General features: G+C 43.9%; 2 protein-coding genes across 6 annotated transcripts in view; one reads left to right on the top strand and one right to left on the bottom strand.

Moving 5' to 3' along the window:
* Positions 1-26,749, bottom strand: part of RECQL5 (RecQ like helicase 5) — a 39,820-nt gene that overhangs the window by 12,166 nt on the left and 905 nt on the right. For both annotated transcript variants that reach the window (XM_076353892.1, XM_076353891.1), the window contains exons 3-8: positions 25,585-25,706; positions 23,216-23,734; positions 22,211-22,316; positions 21,626-21,737; positions 19,243-19,405; positions 18,793-18,875 (exon numbers count right to left, since the gene is read on the bottom strand). In XM_076353892.1, the coding sequence (XP_076210007.1) occupies positions 18,793-18,875; positions 19,243-19,405; positions 21,626-21,737; positions 22,211-22,316; positions 23,216-23,734; positions 25,585-25,706 (1,105 nt within the window). The remainder of the gene's footprint in view (positions 1-18,792; positions 18,876-19,242; positions 19,406-21,625; positions 21,738-22,210; positions 22,317-23,215; positions 23,735-25,584; positions 25,707-26,749) is intronic.
* Positions 634-16,941, top strand: SMIM5 (small integral membrane protein 5). Of its 4 annotated transcripts, none has more exons than XR_012996610.1 (5): positions 634-840; positions 7,518-7,675; positions 9,448-9,601; positions 10,929-11,254; positions 16,234-16,941. XR_012996610.1 is itself a non-coding variant. In XM_076353787.1 (4 exons), the coding sequence occupies exons 3-4, from the start codon at positions 9,475-9,477 to the stop codon at positions 11,048-11,050; spliced, it is 249 nt and encodes an 82-aa protein (XP_076209902.1). In that variant the 5' UTR covers positions 634-840; positions 7,518-7,675; positions 9,448-9,474; the 3' UTR covers positions 11,051-16,941. The 4 variants fall into 4 exon arrangements, 2 of the variants coding, with proteins under 2 accessions (XP_076209902.1, XP_076209904.1); XR_012996611.1 differs by having other exon boundaries at positions 16,237-16,941; XM_076353787.1 differs by having other exon boundaries at positions 10,929-16,941.

Below are 26,749 nucleotides of genomic sequence, written 5' to 3' on the forward strand. Positions count from 1 at the left end.
GACAAATTATTTACGTAGATGCCAGTTGCTGAACAAAAGCCATTTAATGAGGTTTGTCAAATAGAAGAGCAAATTATGAGGTTGATGAGGAATTATAATTTTGCACCTGTCTGAAGGACTGGATCCTTTGTAATATCAGCTGAACTTCAACAACCCTCTGAGACAAGACAGTGGGTATCAGCTGTGCCCAGTATAAAAGAAGCAAAAACCACGGCATCAAGAGAGTAAATGACTTGACCAAGGGCGCAGAGAAAATTCACCACCCCAGCATCAGCCCTGCTCCCCTGTCAGTGGCAGACCGTGCTGCACTGTCCTTGCGATTTCTTGCTCTGCCCCTTCAAAGAACAGGAGAGAAAAGCTCCTTCCCCCGGGAGTCGGAAGGAAACTGGGCAGCATAAAGAAAAGTTAATTGCTTTAACACACACCCAAACTATCGCAAGGAGAGAATCAATTCAAGCCCCGCTCCAGAAAAAGCTGTAATTACAAGGAAAAAAAAAAGAAGAGACCTTGCTAGGAGGAGATGGGCAGAGGAAGCGAGCAACAAGTGCTGGCACTGGGGCGCTCCGGGGAGTTCGCAGCCGCGGCCGGCTCAGCCCGCGGCGGCTCCTCGCCGCCCGCCCGCCCGCCCTCCCGGGCACACGTGTAACACGAAACTTCCTATCTCCAGGACAACCAATAACAAAAAAAAAGGCAGAGACAACAGCTGGCTGTCAGCAGCAGAGCGGAGAGGAGCCCAGCGAGGAGCGAGACACAAGCCAGGATGAGGGGAGAGATGACGTGAAAGTTTAAGAAGACAGAAAGAAAAACAAGAGGAGAAGAAGAGTTCGCGGCGCGGCTGGGGTAAGGCTGAGCTATTGCTGGTGTTCGGTCAACCGTAGCACCTTAACATTCAGCTAGTTAGCAAGTAGCTGGAGCTTTTGTAGCGCCCTGTATGGTGAACTGCAGAATCAGCCATTGAGCAGAGCTCGCTAGCCTGAATTTGTTTGCAAGGGACACTCAGGAGCAAAGGTGGCGAGAGAAAAGCTTTTAACAGGATTGCAGAAAGCTGCGCTGCAGCCGTACCGCTAACAAAAGGATCCAGCCTGCAGCCTTGCATTGCTTCGACAGTCAGAGCAGGAGTAAGCAACTTCTTTGCTGATTATAAAGGCTGTCTGCTCGTTTTGCTGTTGCTGTTATGGAATGTGACCTTAGCTGATAAGCAGGTCTAGCACAGGGCATTCTCCACAGTGATGACTTGATATATTAATACTTAGTGTGGACAAGAGAGCTGGTCTGCTCCTCTGTTCAAGTAGTGTATGTGCCGTTAGCGAGTAGCTGCCAGCACAGGCAAGCACATGCGAAACTAAGTGGGTACCAGCCACAGCATTTCTCCAGAGCTCCTCCCAGCTGGAGCTAAGTTTTATCCCCCAAATCCTGAAGCAAACAGAGAGCTTGAAAACAAACTCTGGTCGGGGAACTAGCACACTGTGCAAGTTAAGCATCTGTGTCCAATAGAAATAAATTGAAAGATTTTACACAGCTTCTAACAAGAGCATTTAAAAAAAAAAAAAATCAGCTAGTGTATCAGGCACAGATGCTGGTTTACTATTCAAAACAGCATGAGAAACCACTGCTCTGAGAGAACACATACATACACATACATGGGCTGTGGTTTACAGTAACAAGACCGTCAGGTCTGAATGCAGTGAAAGGGAAGGAAGAGGAAAAGGAACTGCCAAATACACAAAATTACCCACTGTAAGCCTTAGTTTTACATAGAGAGGTGTCCCACAACCTGTACTCCCATCTCCGTTTGCTGCTGGGTGTGGGAAGGGGCTGGCAAGCAGACTGACCATATAAGCCCCTGTTTTCTGCCATCTGAAGCTGATTACTCTGTTTGGAAGCTCTTGCAGCTCCTAGCACTGAGCTGGGACCCCTTGCCTCTTCCAGGAGGCACGTGGGCAGTCAGCTGTTTACAAACAGGTAGGGAGAGAGGCAGAAAGCCAATTCTCACATAAGGATGTCTTCCCAATCCTACATATGCCTGTAGGGAGGAATGTTAAGGATCAGGTATTTCCACTTCTCTCTATTCCCATTAACGTGGAAGCAGGCAGGTCTTTCTGACCTAGGTGTTGTACAAACACCGAATTGGAACTGCCTGTGTGAGAAGATCTAGTAGTTAAGTTTACTTAAAGTTTACTTACTACACACACCTCCAGTCTAGCCCTAGGTTCAAAGGGGATGGAGGGAAGTTTCCACCCTGCTAATGAAGGGTCGCAGTAGGTTGTTTGTTGCAGTTAAGATGGTTTCTCAAATAACATACGGGAAAAACAAAGTTTGGGGGGGGGGGGGGGAGAAGGAAGGAGGGAGGAGCAAGGGGAGGAGGGCAGGGGAGGGAGGGAGGGAGAGAAACATGCCAAGTTTTCCTCGCCAAAAGAAAATCTTAATGGGTTTGGCTGGGGGCTTGTCCAGCCACAGCCGTGTTGTACGTATGCGGGGGGTGGGGGGGACAAGCAATATGAAACACATGTCTGGATAAAAGAAGCAGGACATGGCTTGTGTTACAGCTGTCATAGTGCACGGGCCTCTTGGCCTGACTGCAATGCAAAAGTGGTTATAGGAGTGGAGGTACAAAATAAACCAAGTTTGATAGAGCAGATCCTTTCTGTAACACAACCCCCTGACCCACACAGCCTGCAGTGGGCCAGCGAGAGCGCTGCACGCTGGACGGCAGGGACCGTAAGAGACTGTGAGAGAGCTGGGTGAGGAGAGCAGCACCCACCCCTCGCCTCCATGCAGGCTCTCACCACTACCCCGCGCAACCACAGCTGATACGGTTCAAAACAGCTTCTTCTGAGGAAGCAGCTGTTGTAGCCTTCAGTTTTGAGTTCCTACAGCCAAGTAGCATCTTTACTAGGATTAGACCAGCATATTTCAAAAAAACTCAAAAATGCATGTCATTTCTGAGACCTGTAGGTCTGAGACCAGTCAAGGACAGGACACAGTGGTGGCTGAAAGAAGATGGAGAACGTGTTTCCAGCACTCTCAGGGGGCTCCAGCTGCCTTACCTCAAACACCAAACTACTGATAGATCCCAGTATGTTTGTGAAGTAACTATTTACAAAGCCTTCGCAGGCACACAGCTACCCCTGTCAGCTTCCTGGGAAATGGTTATTTTGCTAATATTAGAATAGACTTTCAGGCTAGATTAAAGCATCAGCAACCCTAAAAAAAGTTCTCTTGTAGAAGAGCTACAGGTTTATTTTTAAAATTGACCTTTTCCTTTCACTGGATGGCTCTGTGCTTTGGTTTCCCCATTTTTAAAAATGGGACTAGTAGTGAGGAATTCTCTCATGGGGTTTTGTGGACTTGTTTGTGGGATGGACTGGAGAAAACCAGCATGTTCTATAGACGTGTAGAGACTCTCAGCTCAGTGCCCCACTGGGTACCTCAGCTTCTCAAACTGCTATTGCAGGGAATTCAGTACCTTTTTATATTAATCTAATACTAGGTTGTAGGGGAGGGAAGGAACATTTATGGTGCTGCCTCAAACCAATCTCCAAATAGTGGGTGGTGGAGATGACAGGGTATTCCAGCCAAATGGCTACCCAGTCAGGGCAGCTTTATAATACGAAAGAATGTGTGGCCTTCTTTTCCAGGCCAGCTGACAAAGTCAAAGCTTTTCTCCCATGGCATTGAGCTGCAATTTACCAGTTTGGGTGTGTGCTGTTAAAAAGCTGAATTCTCTTGATACTGGAAACTATTTTCATCTGCTTGGGAATGAATTATAGGTCTGTCTGGCTCCATTCACTCCTGTTTTAGGAAAAAAGGGCTTATCTGTGAACTATAGTTAACATTCACATGGCTGGTTAACTACAGTCATGGCAGCAAACATTGCATTAACAATGATGAGGAAAAACCATGCACTGATAATACGACTACATTTCTATAGCTCTTTTCATCTCAGAAGTACATTACAAACTTAGAACAATAAACAATCGTACAGCAATTATTACATGTTCTGCCAAAATGCATCTAAACTGTAACAACACCTAGCAGCCCAGCACTGTTTTAGGACAGGACGCATTGCAGACCTTATCCATATGAAATCAGAAGCACGTTTCAGGAACCAAGAACAAAGCTGGTAGGCTTAGAAACTGGCCAAGCCTTCATGTTCTTAAGAAAGTGGCCAAATACAGTCAGAGTTTATTTTGAAGTTTTAGACCAGAATGAAAAACATCCACTCCCCTTCAGCTGCTCAGCATTCTCCTTCCTATGAGGCTGGGATTGCCTTCTAAGATTTCTCACCAAATAAGCTACCACAATCCATACAGGCTACCCATCCCTGTATTGGTCCAATTTCAACCAACTGATTTGACTTGTCTGAGTAAGAACACCACAAAGTATTTGCTCCTCCACAGCCACAGTCTTGGGAAAAAGGCAACGTTGCAATGAGAATGTTGCCCTGGCATTCTGCTTGCTCGGGCACATCAGGGAGGTCCTACTTTGTAAGGTCTCTGGAGCACTGCTGCTAAGGGCAATGGGCACAGCAGAGGTTATCGAACTCACCTTCGCTGGGACTTGCTGCATTAGGACTAGGGGCATTGGCAGCTTCAGGGCACCACCAACAGATTCCCCCCTCCAAAGCTTTGTCTCCATTTTTAGATTACTGTAGCAACAAACCCACGCAAGCAAAGATTCTCGGAGGGAGCACAGTAAAACCAATGGATTGGGAGGCCATGTCAAGAGAAATAAGCCCTGCGGAGCATGACTGGGCAAGGAGCAATGAAGAGTAGAAGCCATGCTTTCATCTACTTTCATCCTAAACGGGCTCAGTGCCTGAAGCAAGCAGTTAGCAAGCAAAGGCCATTTCACTTTGTAACTGCAACAAAACCAGGGACTTACTGTCTTTCTATGTAAAGATTTCAGAGCATGTTAGAGACTTGGACACACAACAAATAGAAAACAAACCTCTGATGGTGGTTACATGTTCTGCTGCTTTGCAGGGATGAAGTCACCCAACAGAGGGATGGGATGACTTATCCAAAGTCACACTAGTTAAGCATCGCTGGCAGGCCAGGAAGACTGCCTGCATTTACTAACTTCCAGTCCTGGGGCTAAACCACAAACTCAAATTCATGTTCTTTGCACTGAGATAGGCTGCTCAAATGCCACCAGGGTTATGACAAAACAAGTGTCTCATTCCTCAGCAGTAAGTTTAAGCTCACCCACTCTCTACAGTTCAACTTTTGATGCACCTGTGTAGGTACACAGATAGGATACAGCTTTCCAAACCAAAGACAGACCAAAAAAACCAGATCAATCTACATCAATTCCAAAATACTTACAGCAACTTGACTAGCTTAAGGCAGAGGGATGTGGGACCCTACCTTACATGGTCATCCCAAAGCTCTTTTGCTTGCTTGAAGCCTGGAAGCTACCACACACAGCCAGTTCACAGTACAAAGAAACCCTGACCAAGGCTTTTCTCTTGAATGTCTAGATTGAGGCCTCTTAATGGCTTTATTCTCAAAAGGGCTGAGCAGCCAACTTCTTTGAGTGCTTCAGTATGGCATAAGTCCATTAAAACAGTTCAGAAAGATAATGTCAGTGCTATTATAGCAATTTTCACAGCTTTATTCAGTGGGCACAGCAAGATGAATCTGCATTAAAAACAAGTATTAGCACTTTCTGGGAATCTAACTCTACAGAAGCCCTAAACATAGGGCATGCTTCTTTGGTTTTAAAGGATCATCTAATCCTTGCAGCTGAGCAGCACACCTGCAGTTAGGCATCCCCCTGCATTACTACTGTGCTCTCTCTTTTCAACCAAAGCTAACAACTCATAGCACATGGCAGATTTGGCCTTTTTTTCCTCAAAAACAAATAAACCCAAATTAGAAGATTTGTTTTACTCCCTCCCCTGCCAGGCCTTGTAACATAGAAGAAGGCAGAAATATTTGATGATCTAGTCCCCCTGGCAACACTGGATAGATCAGTTATTTTTTAAAAACAGCCAGAAGAGGAAACAGCTGGAACCACGAATTTCAGGCTGCCACCCCACCCCAGCAGGAACTTCCAAACTGCCCATCACAAGACATCAGCATTGTGTTCACTTTCTTTTCTATGAGAGTTTCTCATCTTGCCTCTCTCCACCCTATTTTCACTTCATATGATCTCTAGCTACAGCTATGGAGCAAAAGTTCATGACATTAGTCTGACAATGCGTTATGAAGACTACGTTGCAGTGTGGTCATCCAGCGTTTCTTCCGTACGAGTTCCATCAGCTTTGCTGCCCTGACAGCCCTGTCTCCTCTGCTCTGGAGGGTTCCCATCCTCAGTGGATGTGGTTTTGAGGAAGGACAATGAGCAAGGAGAAATTTCCAATTGAGAAAAACACTGGCAGACAATTATGTTTGCTCCAAACCCCACAGAATCTGTGAGGTACCAACTTGGGTGGCTGTTCTAGGCTCTAGAACAGCACTCCAGTCTTAGAAAGTAAACTGTCAGTTAAGACCTACAACCTTAAGTTTCAGGACTTGCCTGTTTTAATAATAATAATATTATTTAATAATAATCATTACAGTTACTGCTTCAACCAAATACCCTGCACCACCTGGCCTTTACGACTGTTGGTGACTGGGAGCTTACTTGAACACAGTATAATTAAAAAAAAAAAAAAAAAGAATTAATTTTTATGGCTCCACTCTGAAATTTGTAAGTAATGTCATCGCTGTTGTGTTGTACATGAGGAAGATAAGGCAGATGCATAAGACAACTTGTTTAAGTCACACAGCACTAGCCTTACCCTTACGCTAATCTCTAGGGTAAGATCTTGGTTCTGCTGAAATCAATTGGAAAAAGATCACAATCAAAACTAGTCCTGACCAAAGACTTTATATCACAAGTAGAATGGAAGATACAAAAGTCCATGAATACAACTAGCTTTCTTGGGGAGTTTTACTTTCTTTTTTTTTTTTTTTTTTCTTTAAAGAAGTGATTTATTCTTCACCCTTTTGTTACACTCCACAAGCAGAAATCCCAAAGCAGCAAGAGCCCTTAGAACCAGTGTGCAGTCAGAAGTGCAGTCAAGCAGAAAAACATTTGCTTCCTCATAGGTAGGTTGGCGACCGCACCACCAACATCAAACTTTGTCCCTGAAGAAGTTCAAACCAAGGTAAACAAGCAACATTCCTTGCAAGTTTTAGAATAAAGACTCCTTCACTTAGCTCCGGATCAGGTACCATGGGGCAGAGGAATGTCCATTACTGAGATGACAAGCTCTTATCATTTTAGGCTAGGCACTCTGCTAATCCACGTGGAGTTCTACAATCCTAATCGGTAATTTTTACACTGTATACCCAAACTTCAGAAGCCTAGCTCTTATACTTGCTGCTTCTGGTGCAGCCCAAAGCATGGTACAAAAGGTTACAGCAGATTCCTTACTAGGAGAGCTTCTGGGCAGGCAGAAACACCCCCAAAGGGAACAAACATTTTCAGAATGTTAGAGCCAGAAATACTTACTTTTTTTCAAAAAGTTTTTCTTCTAGAGCCAAGAGCAGAAAACACAAATCACTTCACCTCTGCCTGCACCGCCATCTCTTGGAATGGAAACAAAACTGGAAACCTGCTGACACAGAATCCCACAGCAGTGTGCAAAGGATAAAGCAGCCATTTCTGGAGCAGCTCACTTGGGGTACAGCAATCATCTGGAAAGAACTATTTAACCCTAGTCTCAAAAGTGACCTTTTCAGGTCAAAAGGCCACAGCTATGCCTCCCTGCTAAGTTGCACAGAGATCTTTCTGTAGATGTAGATTTTCCATCCACACCCATCCCTAGGAAACCAGCTGGTTCCGATTTTTATTCCTTAGCTTGGATTTAAAAGAACAAAGAAAACCCTTTTTGAATTGCATAAACATACAAAATGTAATTTAACTTGGCACTGTAGTATTTAAGCCCAGCATGCAAAGAAACAGCAAGGTCTCTCTGTCCTCAGTGTGTTTAGAAAAACTGAACTCCAAGCATCCATTTGTTTGAGTAACCAAACCAGATGTGCAGTAATGAACTAGCTGGCTTATTCTGGAAGTACTGTCTTGGTCACTTGGCGTGGTGTTATCACCAAGACTCGGATATTAAATTGCAACATTCAAGTCCCATAAACCAGTGTTGACTATTACAATACACACAAGCTAGTATATTCTGATATAACAATGACGTAGGAGTTACAATCCATCCAAGTGTTGACCTGTCCAAACACTTGTTTTAGGCAAAACTATGGATATTTCTCAACAATATCCTCTTCCGGTTACTGACTGAAGCAAAATTTGAACTTCCATAGCTCTCATGCAAGCTTGTTTGTTGCAATGCCTTCCAAAATTTTGCTCATGGGGAAAAAGAACAGCAAATACTGGTGGCAAAACTGAGGCACCTAACTTTGACTAAACTAATAATATTTTCAGTAACAGTAGTTCCTGGTGATCATTCTTTCTGAGAATAAAGAAGGTGTAAGATTACTGAGCAGGGCAGGAGGGATTAGCTCCACAAGGGAGGTATCTCCCCGAGAGATCCAGAGGCTTTTGCTTTGCTTATCACCAGCAGTGATGGGTGGACATCCACTGTTTGATTCATATATTGCTCCATTAGAATAGACTGTGGCTTAAAAGAAAAAAAAAGCTACATTTAGCTTACCATATAAAACTTGCAGTCATCTGTAAGAACTCGAAAAGCATCCAGCTGTCCCCAGTGAACACAGACTTTAGCTCTTAATATCACCATTCAGTAAAACTGGTTGATAAAACATTATTAATGGTATTGTAGTGAGGTGTTGAAGTAAGCGCCTTAGTTTTTGAAGGGGCTTTCTGTAGCTGAATCATAGAATCATAGAATCATTGAGGTTGGAAAAGACCTCTAAGATCATCGAGTCCAACCATCGACCCAACACCACCATGCCCACTAAACCATGTCCCTAAGTGCCTCATACACGTCTTTTAGTGCAGGAAGTCTTCAAAGGGGTCTACTTTGTCTTACTCAGTAAAAAACCCCTGAAAACTATGTTCCACTGGAGTTCAGCATTTGGAATTCAAGTTGAGTTAGAACTGCATTTCTTTCTGGAAGGACAAGTTAGCACAACTGGAAAAAAAATAATTGCTTTCACTGGGTGAAAGCCAAGGGCAGACACTGTCCAGTTCTAACTCTACGCCTGCTGAAATAAGTGTCCTTTCAGAAGAAACACCGTTTCACCTCTCTTTAACAGTGCAGCTGACAAAAGCACCATCAAAGCCAGATTTTGAAATTAAAACAGTGCCAGAACACGTAGACAATTAATAGTCCTCCACCTTAGCTACTGGGAACGAGGACTGAGACCAGATAAACTTGTTTTCCTTGTGATCACCAGCTCTATAAGAAGGCTGGCAGCTTCCTAGCATTAGTCAGTGAAAAGGTTTATTCTCTATTTGGTTCTTCTACAGCATAAAGCCTGGAGAGGTTGAGCCAGAATGTCTTCTGAAGGCTTTCTGAAGGAAATGCAAACCATTGGTGAGAAGTTTCTCCTTAAGCTCCAGAAACTGCCCAAGGCTGACCCAGTGGAGATTGTGTCCTTCTGTGTGGTTCTTCTGTTTATTGGTGAGTTTATCGGTGGAGGCAAAGGGGTATCAGAATGTCTCTTCTCTTCTATGGGGGCAGCTTGCTCCACAGTCTTTGTTGGTGGGTTAGTGCTGTTGGCAGTTGTTTTCCAGGCTGTACTCTGAGGCCCAGTTTAATTTCTAGGTAATTTTTTTAATACTCAATGTGTATCTCTACACGCATGCAGAGCACAATAGGCAACAGTATAGCTTTCCCCAAAGCTCTCACATTTAAGCATTAGTTTAAACAGCAATATTATAACTAATCCAGAGCTGCTGCAATGTTTTGATGCATAGGAGATAGTTTACGACAAATGGTATTAGGGCATCTCACTGCCGCGGAAGACACTTCAAGTCTGAGACTCTGAGTGTCATTCCTGTGCTTAGTTCAGCGGAAGCCAGGATGCTTCAGATGAGCCTATTTATTCTCCTCTGGTAATGGCAAAATCCCTCCTGCTGCTCTGTGTGGGGATGGCATGGAAGGAATAACAAAAAGCTGCTTGATCAAGGGGGATGAAGTTTGTTTAGACAATAGGAAAACAAGCAGGAAGGAAGGCAGGCCCTCCCCCTCAGAGAGGTACACTTTGCTCCCAGCCAAAAGGAAGGGTGTGTATCCAGCCTGGACACTCCTCCCTGGGCTGGAATTCAGAAAAACACACCTGCTGCTTTATTTTTTTCATACCTACAGCTGATTCCCCACAGGTCCAGTAACCTGGCAGCCCAGCTCCAGATTTTTAAGGAACACATGCACACACACGTGCACGTTCATGCACTCTTATGTGTTTTGCAGGATTAAGCATGTCATCCTTTTCTCTTCCAGATAAACTAACATATCCCTCCCAATACCAACCATTACGTCCAGTGTAGAATAGCAATAAGTTACCCTATTGCTTTGTGAAACAAAATCCTGTGTTTGAAGTATCTATTTTCTCAAGCTAAATACAGAAGAAAGAATAAAGCCAACCCAGTCACGAATATCTATCCTCATTAAAGGGTACACTGCATGCACTCTTCAGACATGCAACTGCCAGTTTGACTAACCAAGTTCTCTCGAGTTGCTTCTGACACAACTACGGGGAGAGTTGGATCTCTTAAGATCATGAAATATCCGGTAATGATTGTCCAGATTAACATAGATAACTAATACGAGGGAGCAGGAACTTAGGAGGAGGGAGGTGGGGACATAGGGGGGAAAAAACCCCAACAATTGACAAGAAACCAGGCTTTGTTCATTCTGCTGCTCACCAAACAACTTGGAGGAGACATAGGGTTACTCTCCAGTGATTGCTCCTACATCATGAAGCAATATGCTTTGCTTCTCTTTCCAGTTACTGTTCTTCTGCTCATGATCATTGCCTGCAGTTGCTGCTGCTATAGCTGCTGTAGCTGCGACGGACGTCCTGACCACAGACGTAGGAAGATCCAAGTCCGCCCCATCGCCCATTCATGAAGTGCAACAAGAGGTGACACAACCTACTACCAAGGACATGCATGGACATCATGATTCAGTTCTATGGGAATGACTTTTTACGCTAGCTCACTGAAAATGGCAATAACAATATTAATTAATATGACTCAGAGGAGCAGAAATCACAGCATGGAATTCCTTCGTTCTGTGACAGCCACGGCTGGGCTCCGTGGCGTGACCAGAAAGGTAATGCTACTTTACCATCACTGTCTCTCTCTTCTGGGGTGGGGACAGACACGCTTTCCCAATGACAGCCCTGCAGCTGGGCCAGCCAAGGATTCCCTTTGTGAGCATGGAGCCACAGACCAAAGCAGAGAACACGTACACTGCCACATGCTAGGCAGCACCCACTCTCTTCACAAGTGGTTAATCCAGAAGGATGATGCTGGGCGCTAGCAAAATCCACTGACATCACTGGGAGGTCCACATGCCCAGTACATCTTGGATCAAGCCCAAACCTGCGCTCTTAAAAGCCACCTGCGACAGGCATGTTTAGCTGAGATGTCTCCTGAAAACAAATCGTGGATCTTCTGATCCAGACATGCCAGCTGAAGCTCTGAGTACAGCTGGTGACAAATGATCCCTGCTTTATTTCATCGGTGTTAGAATGATGTGAAATTGCCAAAGAGAAAAATCAGATCATGTGCAATACCCTTTGTAAACAGAAAGATGAAGGCAAAAGGGAAAAACTCACCAATGCTATGGCTTAATTTGATCATTCTGCTGGTAAACATGCTCCCTCCCCACCCCCTGTGTGGTTCGGCTCTTCTGCTTATCGCAGGTGAATGGTCCTTACAGAGCGTGGGAGTTACAGGAGATGAACAAATCCCTATCCTTACTTGAGGGACCTGTGTGCCTGACTCCCTGCACTGTGTGCAGTTTAGTGGACATAAACATTATGCCTAAGGTACAATTATTAGCATACACAAAGGCATTTCAGAGGACTGACACAGTATGGTAACCATCACTTCAGGGTATACATGCAGCAGCTGACAGCAGGCATTGTGACAAAGCAGAGCCAAGAATGGGCTGTACGGCTGAAGTTAACAAGCGCAAATAAATCCCTTTTCCATGCTGCAGCCACTATGTATGTTTGGTTTACACTTTGGTGAACTTCAGAAAGGGATTTATGTAAGTACAAGGCTATGGCGCAGGCCACGACTTTCATAACTGGGACAGCCAAACGGAAGACCATCATACTGCACCTAACACTGTAAGCCACTGGTCTGTCTTTCAGCCCCAAATGTGAAACCAACCACCTTTATGAGAAGGTAGAAAAAGTTACATGCGTATAGGTAAGTCATCTTCTACCCTGGTATTCCGACTGCTAAGTGTAGAGGAGTCAAAGGGATTACACATGTATATACCAGAGCCAACATCTAGCTAGAGAGAAAAGAATTGTCAAGTTTATAACAGCGGGCTTTTAAATATTCTTCAGAAAGGCCAAAAAAAAGAAAACTTTGTAAAGCAACTTCTTTTCTCTGATGCCTGCACCCAAACTAGTAAAAAACACATTACATCAGTAGCTTCTCATGTGTTTAATGCACTTCAATTTTTGCAAAGAAACTAGATTTAGGTATTTTGCATTTTTGCACTGCTGCACATCAGAATATATCTGCAGCCAGTGACACAGAGAACAGTCTAAAAATTAAGAAAAAAAAATCCTCAAACTACCAATGTTACTTTTAAATTAATAAAAAGAAAAACTTTGCAGAAGATGATGAGGATGTTCCTTAGAAAGTAAATATTTGAGCCCCAGCTTGACAACTGCCAACAGAAGACTGCACTAGTATCAGCTACTGCCTGCCCAGTTACACTAAGACTAACAAAGTGCTGGCCTTTATTATGCTGTCCCAAAGCTTTCACTCCCAACCAGTATGTTAGGGTAGGATAAGCTCAAGTGTGGCATCAATTTAATCTAATCAGCATTCAGAGATGCATCACACTAACCTCTCTGTCAGATATGTCTTTGCTCATTTCACTTACAAACAAGTGACAATCAAGGTGACATTGGAAGTCTCAGAACCTCTTTTGCAGGGGACAGACTCAACAGACGTTTCTGTATCTAAGTTAGGTCACGAGACCTGTGAAAGAACAGAGCTTACTTTCTTTCCTAGCCTGTGCTAGACAGTGCCAGCTACAGGAATTAACAGAATCCCATTGAGAAATGTTTCAGCAGCATGGAACCAGCCTGTGCTAACAGTCAGGAGGAAGCCCAGCAGGCTGGAAACATACCAACGACTGACAGGCTGCTGTCACCAGGAACAAGCTGCCAGGCCTTATCTTAACAGGAAAAGCTACAAATGCATGTTTCCCAGTGGTGTTATAAGTTAAACCACTGACAGATACCAGCCAGAGGGACAAGAGAAATGGCTCCTGTCTTATCTCTGCCACTGTAAGTTCCTGAATTAGAAACAAAGAATAAACACGGTACTGTTTAAAAAAAGAGAAGGAGAGAAAATTAAGCAATTCTCTAAAGAATTCAGGTGGCTTTCTGGAGCAGAGGAGCAGCCACCATGTAGAGGAGGGGTCCCTGGACTGATTTCTATATGCTTGCCTGGACATCACAGGCCTAATGTTCTGCTTTGTACCGCTTTGTACCATTTTGTACCATTTGACTCGGCTGGACTACTCCTATACTTGGTATTTAGATATGCCAATTGCTTGCCTGGGCTGGGTGGGGTCTGCTGCCTTCTTGCATGCAACAGATCAGGTTGGCCTGAAAGATGCCCACCAAATCCCAGCTTGCTGCAGCTCTTCAGTTTCTGTTGACTAGAAACATGCCAGTCTCTGGGTCCCTGCTCACCACTCACACAAGCTTTTGTGGTTTTAGCTTCAATCATTACCCACGTAAAGGGACCTGGAACGCCCTAAGCACTAGTGAGGATGGATCCTCTCTGTTTCAAAAAGCAGAGGGAGATTCAGAAGAGCACAGACTAAGGCGAGACTGCTTCAAACACGGCAACTTCTGTACGTTGTGAAAGCCTGAGCGAGCCTAGAAGGAACTGCAAGGGAATACAGTTACTTCAGTCCTGATGATACAAGTGTTGAAATAGTTTCTTTCCCTGAGGAACCTAAAAGAGACTGTGAGGCCAGCCTCTCCAGCAGAAGTGGCTGAAGTTCTACTGACGACTTAATGGAATAGCTTCTATTCTGTAACATCATCCCTCTGGTTTCAAAGTGATTTGCTTGGCTTGTGAAAAACAAGTTTCCTTTTACACACACACAGTCTCACACACCACAACTCTCCTCCTTCTCCCCTCCCACCTCTCTCCAGCACCATCCCTCTGGTCTTCTTCAGTTAGGAAAGCAACAGGGAGACAGTTTTATTGCAGCTAAGAGCAGTACAAGGCTCTTTAATGAGTTTATCCACCTAAACTGTCACAATGAAGTTTGGACCGGAGGGCAGTCTTGTTCACAGTCTCATTTTAGATATGGCAGTCTCCTAACGGAGCTTACAATACAGATCCAGGAAACAAAGCCCTCCTCTCTCTGCCACAACCTGCAGCCTTCCCCAGTCAGAGGACATAGTGGGCCTTTACAAGCACTGGAACAGGTGCATGAGTGGATAAAGCCATGGAGGGGAAGAAATGCCTGAGCAACAGCTGAACTAGGTCTTTTTAACTAGGTTCAAGGCCTTTGATTAGATTAGCCACACCTTTGCAGGAAAGTCAGCCGTTAATCATTTACTGCAGTACAAACAGGCAACTTCCATGCTAGCTTTACAAGTCTTCAGGTACAGTAAGGGGGTCCCTCACCACAGACCAAGATCTCTTGGAGGGGGTGCAGAGGAGGCACCGGAAGAAACGCCTACTACAAACACAACGGCTTCAGGTATTTATAAAATCGCATACTGCTCTCCAATATTCCATATTTCCAATATGTTTCAGGAGACTAACTGCGGTTAGCAAAAGAGACAGGAACTTTCTAGGGTGTATGGTCACACAGGGTTTCTGCCTTTGGGTCTACAGAACTAGTATCTAGGCTGCCTCCTTTTTTAAAGGTGAAGGAAGCTATCCAGAATGGCTTTCATGTCGTGTAGGCCTGTTGGTTAGAGACTGGGCATGGTGATCTGCCATCATTCCAAAGAGCAAAGCATGAACTGAATATATCTGGCTGCTGAGAAAGAAACAAAAACTTCAGCAAACTGAAGTGTGAGCTTGTGCTCCCAGTCAAATGTGACTTGCTGGGGATGAAACAGGCTTTACATCGCTAATCCTCTTCCTTACAATATTAAGGATACAGACATAAAGGGCAGCAATTCAAACAAATTTTCAAAAATAACGGAGGTCTCTTCCTGTTTTATGTCTGCACAGTCATATTTGAGAGAAAGCGTGAGATATAATCCATCCTTTCCCTTGAGAAGCAAGAAGCTTTACTAAAACCACAAGATGCTTGCAAAAAGATACTGGATGTTCTTTAGAAAACTGATAGCCAAGTCATTATGCAAAGTATCAGTGAAAGACCAAAGTGTGTAGAACCCACTGAGATCCCAGTTTAAGTTATTGCTGGACTTAAGTACTTCACAGGAGGAAAACTTATGCTTCCATTGCAGAGTAACAGAAAGCATTACTAAAGCAAACTCTGTTAACAGGAGACCTTTTTTACGTAACTAGACTATTCTAAGCCCTATGGGAACAACAAGTTGTACATGAAGATCTTTGCTTATTGTTGGTGGGGTTTTTTGTTTGTTTTTGAATAAGCGTTCATTTAATCTCCAGTGTGTTCTCAGAGTTTAAGTGCCCAACTCCTTTTTAGAGATCTTTCCAATGGTATCAAGCAAGTTCTCCCACTGAATACTTGTCTTTCACGTATAGGCTGTACAGTTGACAGAGATGAAGGGTTCATACCGAACATTCTGGGAGAGACACTATATTCTATTATTAAAAATATTGATAAACTAAGATTAAAATAAATCTCAACTGCCAAAGTCTTGTAAAGTCAGAAGCTTTCCTCTTTACATTTGTGTAGATCTGATTGTGAAACTGGCCTCAGCTATCTTTCTTCTGGTTTATGCTCCCATTTCTGTGAAGGGTGACTCTCCCTTTTGGAAGAGGGATGCCTGCAGGCACAGACAGCATGCATGCCTATGCTGGTTTTGGGACTGTGGCTCAGAGCATAGAGAGGATACACCAACATCTGATACTGTTCTTGTCTACCTCCAGCAGGGTGGAAGCCAGCATGTCATCAGTACAAGAGGCATCCTCAGTTCTGGAAGACCTAAAGACACTGATTGTAACAAGTGACTGGGCTCTTGGAGGGCTAGTGGTGATTGGCACCTTCTGTCTAGTTTTTGTTGCTCTCCTCTTATTTGCTGCCATCTTTGGGTGCTGCTCATCTCCAAGGCACAAACAGAGTGGTGCATAAACAGCGAAGCTGAGACGCAGTACTTGGAGCCCTGCAGCTAAGCAAGAATCAGCCCAGCTACAACCTGATTGTGTTGTTCATAGAAAGCTTTCTCATCTCTCCCTGGGTGGTTATTTCTCCCCATGCAACTTCCCTGCATCAAGAGCAATGCCAGCAAGTTGTTCTGCAAGTCCACAGCAAACTCAGTACATAAGGCTATCTGTATTCAGGAACTGCATGACTAGCCAAATACCAAAGTCAACTCATCTCTGCCTGATTTTCATCTTTCAAGCAAAACCACCGGTTAGAGGTGGCAAATGGTCAGCCACCACCTAAAACTGATAAAGATGTCTTCCGCTGCTGCAGTTACATGGTTGTTGTTTTTTTTTTTTTTCCATCTTGCAAATGGGCAACAGGAAACTCTGACCAGCAAAAGCTGTGTCTAAACCCACTCTCTAAAAGCAGCTTATACCATTGTTCTCCTGTCATACTTGGACAATAGCCTAAATATACTATGCAAAAACTTGCTTGCCAGTATACAAGTCTGTCTTTATTTGTTCTTATTTAGAACCTTGCAAGGTCAGAGTTTCAGGTTTGCTTTCACTGTTTGGACAGTGAATAGAACTGTATTAATTCAAAATGTAAAAAAGAAATGCAATGTGGCATTCCTTTACATAGCATCTTAGTCTCCTGTACAGTTATGAGTAGGAAAGCCAGTCAGTGGTGCCGCAATATGCGACTCTGGGATGCATACGGCATGGTATACAGTAGGAAGAACGTACCAAGCTGGGGGAGGGAAGAAAAAGTATGGGAGACATGATTTCTAATTAGGTCAGTGATATTCCCTTACAGAAATCTCTCTTTTATGTACCCAGTGAAATCCTATTTCCGTTACTATTCATCTGAGCAAAGGAGAATGTTTTCTCTCTGTCCTTGTTCAGTAATTGCCTCACTGCTGCAGTGCAACTCTAGAGGAGGTCCTCACTTCAGATAGCAGTCAGGCTCTTTACACCATGCATGAAGTGGGAGATGCTATAAGATGGTTACGTGGAGCCTAACTCATGCCCTCACTGGGACACCACCCTGGAGTGTTCTGTGACTCCTTCTGGCTTGTGCAAGGTTAGTTCAGTGATCCCAGCCCAGTTCTTATGGCACTAGTGTCCATTCCAAGAAGTGACTGTCACGACTAACTCTACTGATAACCAGCTTAGGAATCAAGAAGTAGATACCAAGACAAGGTTTCCTGAGGTTAGCATCTAACCAGATAGAGACAGCTGCCTTTCAGATTATACAAAACCCAGACACAAACAGCCATCTGGCCACTCTTGCTGTGAGCTGGTAACACGCACCAGAAGAAGCGCAGCTGCTTAGCCAAGTAAGTGGATCAAACTCTTATAGCAAGAAGCCTCCTAGCAGCTACTTCCCAGAATCACCTTGACTTTGGGCAAAGAAGTGCTCCTTCAAGTGTCCCAGGACTCAGTGTTGTGCCATGCTTCAGTACAAGCAAGACTTTCCCAGAGCAACCCCATAAAAACAGGATTTGTTTACCAAACATGACCACAGGGAGAGAACACGCTCACCAAGGCATCAGAAAAGAAGCATGTGTTATGTTCACACTGAAAAAGCTGCCCTAGACACAGGTGTGAAAAATGAAACAAAATGCAGACTTGAAAGCAAGACACACGTTGACCGTTTTCAGTTAGTGAACACATACTGCTCTCTTACTGGCAAAATTATAGCTTTGATGTCTTATCCAGCATAGAATAGCAATTAGTACAATTACAGCTTACAAGTCATGAACTAAACCTGAACAATGCACGTTGCGGTTGCTAGTCTGCATTTAGATTGGGCACATCCATAATTTGGACCTGTTTCTGAAACATTCTAAGCACCATCAGCTCCTTCTAAGGTCACTGAGAATCATGGATACCTAGTACTTTGCAGAGTGGAGCCCCTGAGATTTAGGGAAACATTAAATCTAAATGCTTCCATCCCATGCCAATTAGGCTATCTGTTTGTCTCCTTAGAAGAGAGACGATGTAGTGAAGGAGGAAAGAGTCAAAACAAAAGCAAATGCACTAAGTCAACCCATCATCAAAGATAGAACATAGTAAAATTTATAGCCAGAGGAGTTATAGTTTAACATCACCATGTCACTTGGTCAGGCTCCAAGGCCAACATCTCAGTTAACTCAGAGGTGGGAGTGAGTGAGAGATGTCTCAGGGACTCCTTCCTCAGTCCAGACAGCAAAATATCAGGCGATTCATTCAGTATTTTCTTTTTCCTAGACATGCAAGATCTCAGCCGTAACAGTGCCTCGGGAGGGATAGGGCATGGTTTCCCCAACATTAAACAGTGTTTGAAAGAAGTGCACTCACCCCAGCTCCTCGCAGAAGTTCACAATGGCATCAAAAGCTGTCATCACAGCTTTGTCAGATTCTTTTAAGGTGCCTTTTTTTTCCTGAAAGTAGACGGGGACAATAACAATAGTCTTCAATTTAAATATAAACAGATAAAGTAACTCTAGCGATGACCAAATCCAACCCTTCTGATCAATATGGCAAACAGGTACAGACACCACCCTGTCTCTACTCCACACTTCTGCTCACCCGTGCCTCTCTAATAGAGCTGGAGCTGGGTCTGGCAGCCCTTTCCCCTCCTGCTTCACTCCCTTCTTCTATCCCTTGAAACAGGGCCACAGACAGCTCTAGACCCAGAAAAACTCATTTCATCTTTGCATATTCAGAGGTCGCTGCAGGCAAGAGGCAAACCAGATCAGAGCAAAGGCAGCATATCTAGGCAGGTGGATACTATTCTGCAGATCTTACCTGGATGTTAGAGAGCTCCTTCTTAATCAGGAAGCTGACTTGATCCCGGTCATTCCTTGAGTAATAGAGGCGGCAGCAGGATGGCTTCCCATCTCTCCCAGCTCTGCCAGACTCTTGGTAATATCCAGCCATTGACTTAGCAATATTCCAATGGGCGACAAATCTGCATGTGGTAAGACAACAGGAAACATAAGGCTGCAGGCTTCTCAGATCACTGCATACATGATTGTGTTGTTTGTGGACATCAACAGTAAAAAAAATAGGGCAGCAAAAGCATAAAAGACAGAGGACTTAGCAGAGCAAGGGATTTGGCACAGAGAAGTTTAAGTCCTCTTAACACAAGACACAAGGACAGCAGCAGAGCTGTAAGAAAACAAATGCATCTGAACATGTGAGCAGGATGTCACCCCAGATGGATGGAACTGAGTGGGCACATGAATATCCCAAACGTGCATACAATTGTACAGCTATGAAGAGTGAGAATAAGGACATTGATTTAAGGAGTTTGGGAGATTTTACCATAAAATAGAGCATTAATGAAAAAGTCCTATTTATTTTGTGGAACGCAATTTGAACATTACAGAACACAATTTGAAATACTCGATTTTAAAAAGACACTTCTTTGCCAACAAAGTCTGCATGTGAAATTCTGTCTCACCAAGCTCACCTGTAGATGAGGGCACCCTTCCCAGCCAGCAAGTATGACTATGAATCATTACTAAACTGTATGTAATCTCTGAAGGAAGGTTTTCAACACACTACTGCAAGACTGCTTTAAACCTGCTTGTACCCGAATATTCGGCAATTCAGCTTATACCTGAGTTGAGAAAATTTTACAGTACAGTAACGCTGCCAATGTTTTAAATACCAGTCTGCCTCAAAACCAGCATGTCCCAGAGGCAGGTATGATGCATATGGGTGTGGCAAAAGATTAAATGACAAAGACAAGCAAACATGTTTCTTCAAACACAAACACTCCAGGAACAGGCCAGGCAGGAAGCATCAGAGCCCTACACATTTATACCCCATCAGGAAGTTTACTGAAGGAATTGATAAATAATCTCAAGCAATACTGAATTAGCAGTGAAGAGGAAGAAGCAGATTCCATCAGAAAAAGACAGAGACCACTTCTGTTTTCCTTTTTGTCCAGAAGAGTCACCTCCAGAACTTGTCAGACCTGATCTTACTTGATAATATATGCATGAATACTCAGAACTCTGCCAACATAGAGCAAAGGCTAAGCAGCAGTGCCTTGTTGCCTAGGCTCGGTTATAATGTCCTTTAAACTATTAAAAAACATCCTGTAAAGAGTCATTTTAACTCCATTCCTTGGAAACTAACCAGATTACAAGCATGTTTCAGCTATATTTCACTCTCAATCAGCCCTATGCATTTCAGTTACCCTTTGCCTTTTTTAATGACCACTGTGCTTAACAGGGCAGAGTGGTTTCAGCAGGTCATTAATTCATGCTGTTATCCTAGGAGACTTCTCATTTCTCTGCTGGGTAACATGCATCAAGCAGTAAAATAGTCTGTCATTGCTATGGGATCCTGTTATCTGTCAGCACGGTGACAAAGAGAGAAGGATGGTACAGTTGTGAACTGATGTAATTGTCTCAGTGATGTCGTGCCCCTCTCCCAGTTCAGAGCAATTGCTTTATGTGGATTTTAGAGTAAAGATTAGGTCTGTGTGAGGTGGTGTGTGAGCTGCACCTGAGTTATCCCTCTACTAAGTGATCACAGCTCACAATACTAACTCAGCATAGCTATATTGCGGTGCAGGACTTCTAACAACACAGAGCAATTATGGTGACAGTTAGAAGTCCCAGAGGAACAGCAATTGAAAACATGTGCAGAATCTCTGTCCTTGGACTAGGAATGTATTTTTTATATGGTTATTGCCATTTGTGAACTGCTATATTTTCCCCATTGCATTGCAAAATGAGATCTCTAAAAAAAGCTGGCTCTATTTTAGTAGAGGGTGTATGAATTATTTTAGGTGCAGATTTTCTTCCCACTGCTTTTTAACAGCAACTATTGCACTAAGAGAAGTGAAAGGGACAGCTGTGATTGCATCAAGATGGCTCTTTTTGAAACCCTGGAGGGCGTGGCAAAAAACAAACATTCCTCCAATTTTCTTGGTTTTGAAGATGACTGGCAAAGAGGAGCTCTGGTGCCTGGTTTTTAATTTCTTTACAAAACCCTTCCAGGTTTGCTTTTGCTGCTTCTAAGATAGAAAAACCTCCAGCTCTGTTTTTGTGGGGTTTAGCAAGTATTCATCAGGCGTTTTAGCCAGATGTATTAGTTAACAGAGAGACTGAGGTTTTCCCTTCCCACTGCTCAGGTTTCAGGCTCTGGTGGTGCACAACACAGCCTCACACACCTGACGTTTGCTTTGTCTACTCCCATTCCAAAACTGATGGTTGCAACAATAACTGGGATCTTCTCCTCCATCCATTCATTCTGGACTGAAGTCCTATCAGCTGCCTTGAGTCCTGGGAAGGGAAAGAGAGGGAAGGAAACAACAACAACAAGAACAACAACAAAAGAAAAGAAAAAAGAGGATTTTCTTCCTCCTCCATTCCTCCATTGCAAGCCAACCCCCTCGCTAAAACAGACTGATGTACACACTCCTCTCTGCCCATGTTTAAACTGGCCTGCGCTCAAGCAGAAGTCAGCAGCAGCAGCTGTTTCTATTCCAAAGAGAAAAATTCAGATCCCTTCTGGGATAAAAGCAGTTGTTATATTTAGGTCATGCAAGATCCAACAAAACCAACAGTTCTGGAGTGAAGGGAACGCCATTCTGTTGAAGGCCCTGCACTTACCTCACAGACCTGATGCGTGAGCATCAGACACATTGCAGACCATGCCTAGAAAGCTGTTTTCTAGGTAGCCCCAACCCAGGCCTTAAAGGTGGTACAGTTCAGTTCTACCAGCTACTGAGAGATGCAGATGCAGCTTCCAATACCTGCGTGATACGCCTTGGCTTTCACTCCTCGGTAGCTCAATTCAATAGCCAGCTGGTCACACACATCCCTCATCCTGCAGTACACAATGCCACAACCGGAGTACACCTGGGCAGACAGGAGAGGAAGTCCATGACACTGTCTGAAGCCAATCAACAAAGCTGCAGTCATTAGTATGGTGGAGACAGGAGGGATGCCTAAAGCACATCTCTTCTCCTACAAGGCCTAATATCAATCAAATGGCCTCAAGTTGCTCCAGGGGAGGTTTAGATTGGACATGGGGAAAAATTTCTTTACTGAAAGAGTGGTTAAACATTGGACCAGGCTGCCCAGGGAAGTGGTTGAGTCACCATCCCTGGAAGTATTTAAAAGACATGTAGATGAGGTGCTTAGGGACATGGTTTAGTGGACATGGTGGTGTTGAGTCGATGGTTGGATGATTTTAGAGGTCTTTTCCAACCTCAATGATTCTATGATTCTAAATACAGTCCCCCAATCCTCTCCCAGTGGGCACAAGGCAAGAAGCAGTCTCCCTCCGCCTTACAGATAAATTCAGGTGCAGAGGCTATAACTGAGTTGCTCAGAGTTATTTTAGGAATTACTGTTAAAGCAGGAAATTTAATACAACACTCCAAATGCTTCTGTTCACCCTCGCCACACTAGAAGAGCAGAACGCTATCAAACATACAATGATTGCGTGGGACATGACAAACCAAGACAGGAATGCTAGTTGCATATTCCTAATCCATTTCCCTTTAGACGAACCCCTTTCTGAGGACACCTCTGAAAGAAATGCAGCCTTCACATTCTACCTATTTTAGAGGAACTGAAAAAACATACGTGAGCACTTTTAGAGGAACTAAAAAATATATTTGAGCACTTTCCTTCCAGGGACCTCCTCCTTCCCTGCCACAGACCTGTTGGGGCCATACCAACCACTGGAAGCCCAGTGACCATTAAGGCAGATTTTGTTCAGTTTAGCCTTCTTCCCCAAATGTAAAACCTACCCCAGTGGTGTTCTTCACTTCAAGCGCCTTCAGACAGAAATCCTTCAAGTTGGTGTATGGATCAGTCAAGAGCTCTTTGAACTGCACATCATAGAACAAATTAGATCTGAAGCAAGGAGTCTTAAATGTGGAAAGCGGCTGCTTTAGCTTAAGCGCTGCCACAATATCCTCCTGGACCTGCTTGGTGGCAGTGGCAGTCAAGGCAACACATGGTGTATTGGGTATGCGAGTGCGCAGGGTGCCCAGCCGTAGGTAGTCAGGTCGGAAATCATGTCCCCACTGGGAGACGCAGTGCGCTTCATCGATTATCAGGTAGGACAAGAGGTTTCGGGACACCAGAGAGTTCAGCGTAGGTTGGAAGGAAGAGGCGGCTGCCATCTCTGGGGTGATGTACAGGAGCTTTACTTGGGGCTTCTCACTTGCTAAGTCAGCCAGGATGGTCTTCTTTTCCTGGGCAGAAAGCTTGGAGTTCAGAGAGCAGGCTTTGATCTTCAGAGCCAGCAAGTGATCCACTTGATCCTAGAGCAAATACAAAATTAAAATTAAATTAAAAGCAAATGGATATAAAGAAAGCCACCGTCACGAAGAAAGACTACTAGGGAGATCCAGGTGAGGCCCTAACTTCCACCTCCAGGATCGAGTCTCAGGACAACATACACCTACAGTCTGGGTATTTAGAATTTCAACTCTAGATGCCTTTATCTTCAACAACGAGCATATCTGTCCAGCTCTAACATCCAACTGCATTTTTGTATCCATTCACTTTAAGACAGTCTTTTTGCTGGTAGGGAACACCAGCAGGGATCTGTGCAAAATAACTCATCATAGCCACAGTGAGCTGAAACAAGCCACCAACGTGTCTCAGGATTTACACTATCGAATTGTCACAGATGGAAAATGAATACCACTACCCTACAATAACAGAGTGCATTTCATTCCAAAATAGCTGAAGGATGTTATAAACACAGCTGAGATAAGACGAAATACAAGAGTCGTTCAAATCACCACTGCAACAGAACCAAGTCTGGATGAGACTCATGCCATGAAAACCAAGAAGAAAACATGGCATCACATCCAAATACATCCAGATGAACCCTGGGCATACAAATTCACCTCCCTGTCCCTACACTGAGCTGTTCACTTGCACTTGACTAGCACATAACATTTCAGAAGATATGAATAGTCCTGAAAAATGGGTATCTCATTATTTCACTCAATAACTGGTTTCAGTGATTGATTTAATATCCACTGTCTTCTGTTCACAAAGTCAACTTTGAGACTTCCCTATAATAAACTACACAGACTAAACTCTTGAAGTTTGGCTACACTGAAATACATCACGATCGTTTCAGGCATAGCTACCCCATCTGAGGGCTTGATGAGAAGACCTCTGAAGGTTCACTCCAGCTCTCTTGCCTAAGACTCATTGAGCCCATCTCAACCTATTTGTCACTCTGAAACATTCTGCTTCACCTGCAAATCTTACAGTGGTAACTTTTTTAACCTCCATTTCACTGATAAAATATTGCCTGTGCTGGAGCTGAATTAGAAATCCTCTCACTTAGAACAAATTCACTGTTTATAACACCTTTCTGAGATGTATCACCAAGCCTGTCCTTAATTCTTAAAATGTATTACATTAAGACTGTAAAGTAGTTAAAAAAAAAAAACCACCACAAAAACTAAAACAGCAGCCTACAACACCAGCTATCATGCAATGTTAATCACATGCTTTACAGAAGTCTAAGCAATGCTATAGCTGCTCTTACAGGGAGGTGTTTCTCCCAACAGGTGATGAAACAGTAGAAAAGGCAAAATACAGAAAAAAAAGGTCTCACAGATGAAAGTGCTCAAGGAACAACTCTGCTAAACCAGCTTCTTCCTATGACACAAAGACTGACCGCAACAAAAAGATATTTTGATGCAGAACAAATTATGCCTTCAAAGGCAACTTCATCATTCCTGGAGTTATTACTTTATAGGTAAAATGGCAGTTTTCTTCTGGGGAAAGATCCAGTTTGGTCCATTTGAGGTACTCTGCTGCTTCTGTATAGCACACTGGAGGTAAAAGACAACTGGAGAAAATGGAGAAAGGCTCAGTTATAGAAACCACCAGGTTATTATTAAAGAAGAAGAACCTCCTTTTAGAGAACTGCATAGTATCATACCAGAGTTACTCTGCTCTGCAGCTAAGTTGCAGTCTCTTCACCTATCACCAGGTAAGGGAAACACCGACACATGAGGATGAGAATCTAGAGGCAGGCCAACAGCAGAGACTCGTGGACAGAAAGACAAGAGGCAGCTGTGCCTCCAGCGTCTCCCGACCCCCTTCACTGACTGCGTTTCCACAGCTAACAGGAGACAGTTACCTGAATCAGTGCAATCAGAGGTGAAATGACAATGGTGATGCCCACTGCCAGAACTGCAGGAAGCTGGTAGCACAAGGATTTCCCTGCCCCTGTGGGCATGCATACAAAGACATCCTTCTCGCCTGCAAAGACAATAGAAGAAAGCTCAAGGCTACTGAGTGGTGGGGAGTTCCCAGGGCTCTGTCTGGAGGGGTGGGCACAATGGCTTGTAATCTGTGAGAAACAGCATATGTGTGTGTGTACTGTGTGGCATACCAACAAAAGACACTTCATTTTAGGTTCTAAAAGCATAGCAATACTTTGCATGCCTGCAATGGTTTCCTTCAAAGAATCTCTGATTGCTTTGTAAACATTTAGAAACAGCCTTACAAAAGTACCAGAAGATATACAGAAACTAAAGAGAAGGTTAAACAAGTTATTCATACTAATTTTCTTCCAGACAAGCTGCTTTCACTCATCTTACAGACCTCCAGTTACCAAATTACCACCCCCATGACAGATATTTACCACATCCTCTTAAAGCTCATCCCAGAAAGGTAACTCAGAAGAAGTAAGGGTTGGAAATCTCAACCACACAGATAACATCATGCAGTTAGTAACCATCACTTCGCTAATCAGTATCCACTTCAAGTCTGGGAGATGCCAGCGCATGCAATGTTAACAAGCAGAGACACCTGGCTGACAGAACACGGCTTTTGGCTGGTCTGTTGTCAATAGCACATCTGCAAAGCTGCTGGCGATAGATGAAAACTGTAACTATCCTGAGCGCCGAGTTTGACACTGTTCTGATTCGTATTGTGAGACCTGCCAGGGGAGCTGACAGTTGGCAGCTTGTATGCGTGAGCTGCCTGTCCAAGCAACAGCAGTATGTTGGTGGATACGTTAACACCAGCAAAATCGTTTCTGGTAACAGCCACATGATTCAGAGAACAGATATAAACTGTGCCAGGAAATCAAGTCTTCTACTGGTATAATCTTTGTCCAAAATTGTCTACAAGGACGGGTTTACTCTGAAAATATATAAATGTAAACAGTTTTGACCTCATCTGACCATAAACATGCTGGCAGATGCCTCCAGTGGAGATACCAGCAAGACCGTACTTTAAGGTTTCCTATTTTCTGGTTGATGCAATAGCGGGGTTACAAAACAAACACAAAGGAGAAC

This window comes from Aptenodytes patagonicus, chromosome 16 (genome assembly GCF_965638725.1).
Source record: "Aptenodytes patagonicus chromosome 16, bAptPat1.pri.cur, whole genome shotgun sequence".
NCBI lineage: Eukaryota > Metazoa > Chordata > Aves > Sphenisciformes > Spheniscidae > Aptenodytes > Aptenodytes patagonicus.

Bases quoted from the DNA above. Each gene is read 5' to 3' on its own strand.
- SMIM5 (XM_076353787.1), top strand. From the start codon at position 9,475: ATGTCTTCTGAAGGCTTTCTGAAGGAAATGCAAACCATTGGTGAGAAG. The intron at 9,602-10,928 runs GTGAGTTTATCG...TTCTCTTTCCAG, and splicing joins TGTGGTTCTTCTGTTTATTG to TTACTGTTCTTCTGCTCATG.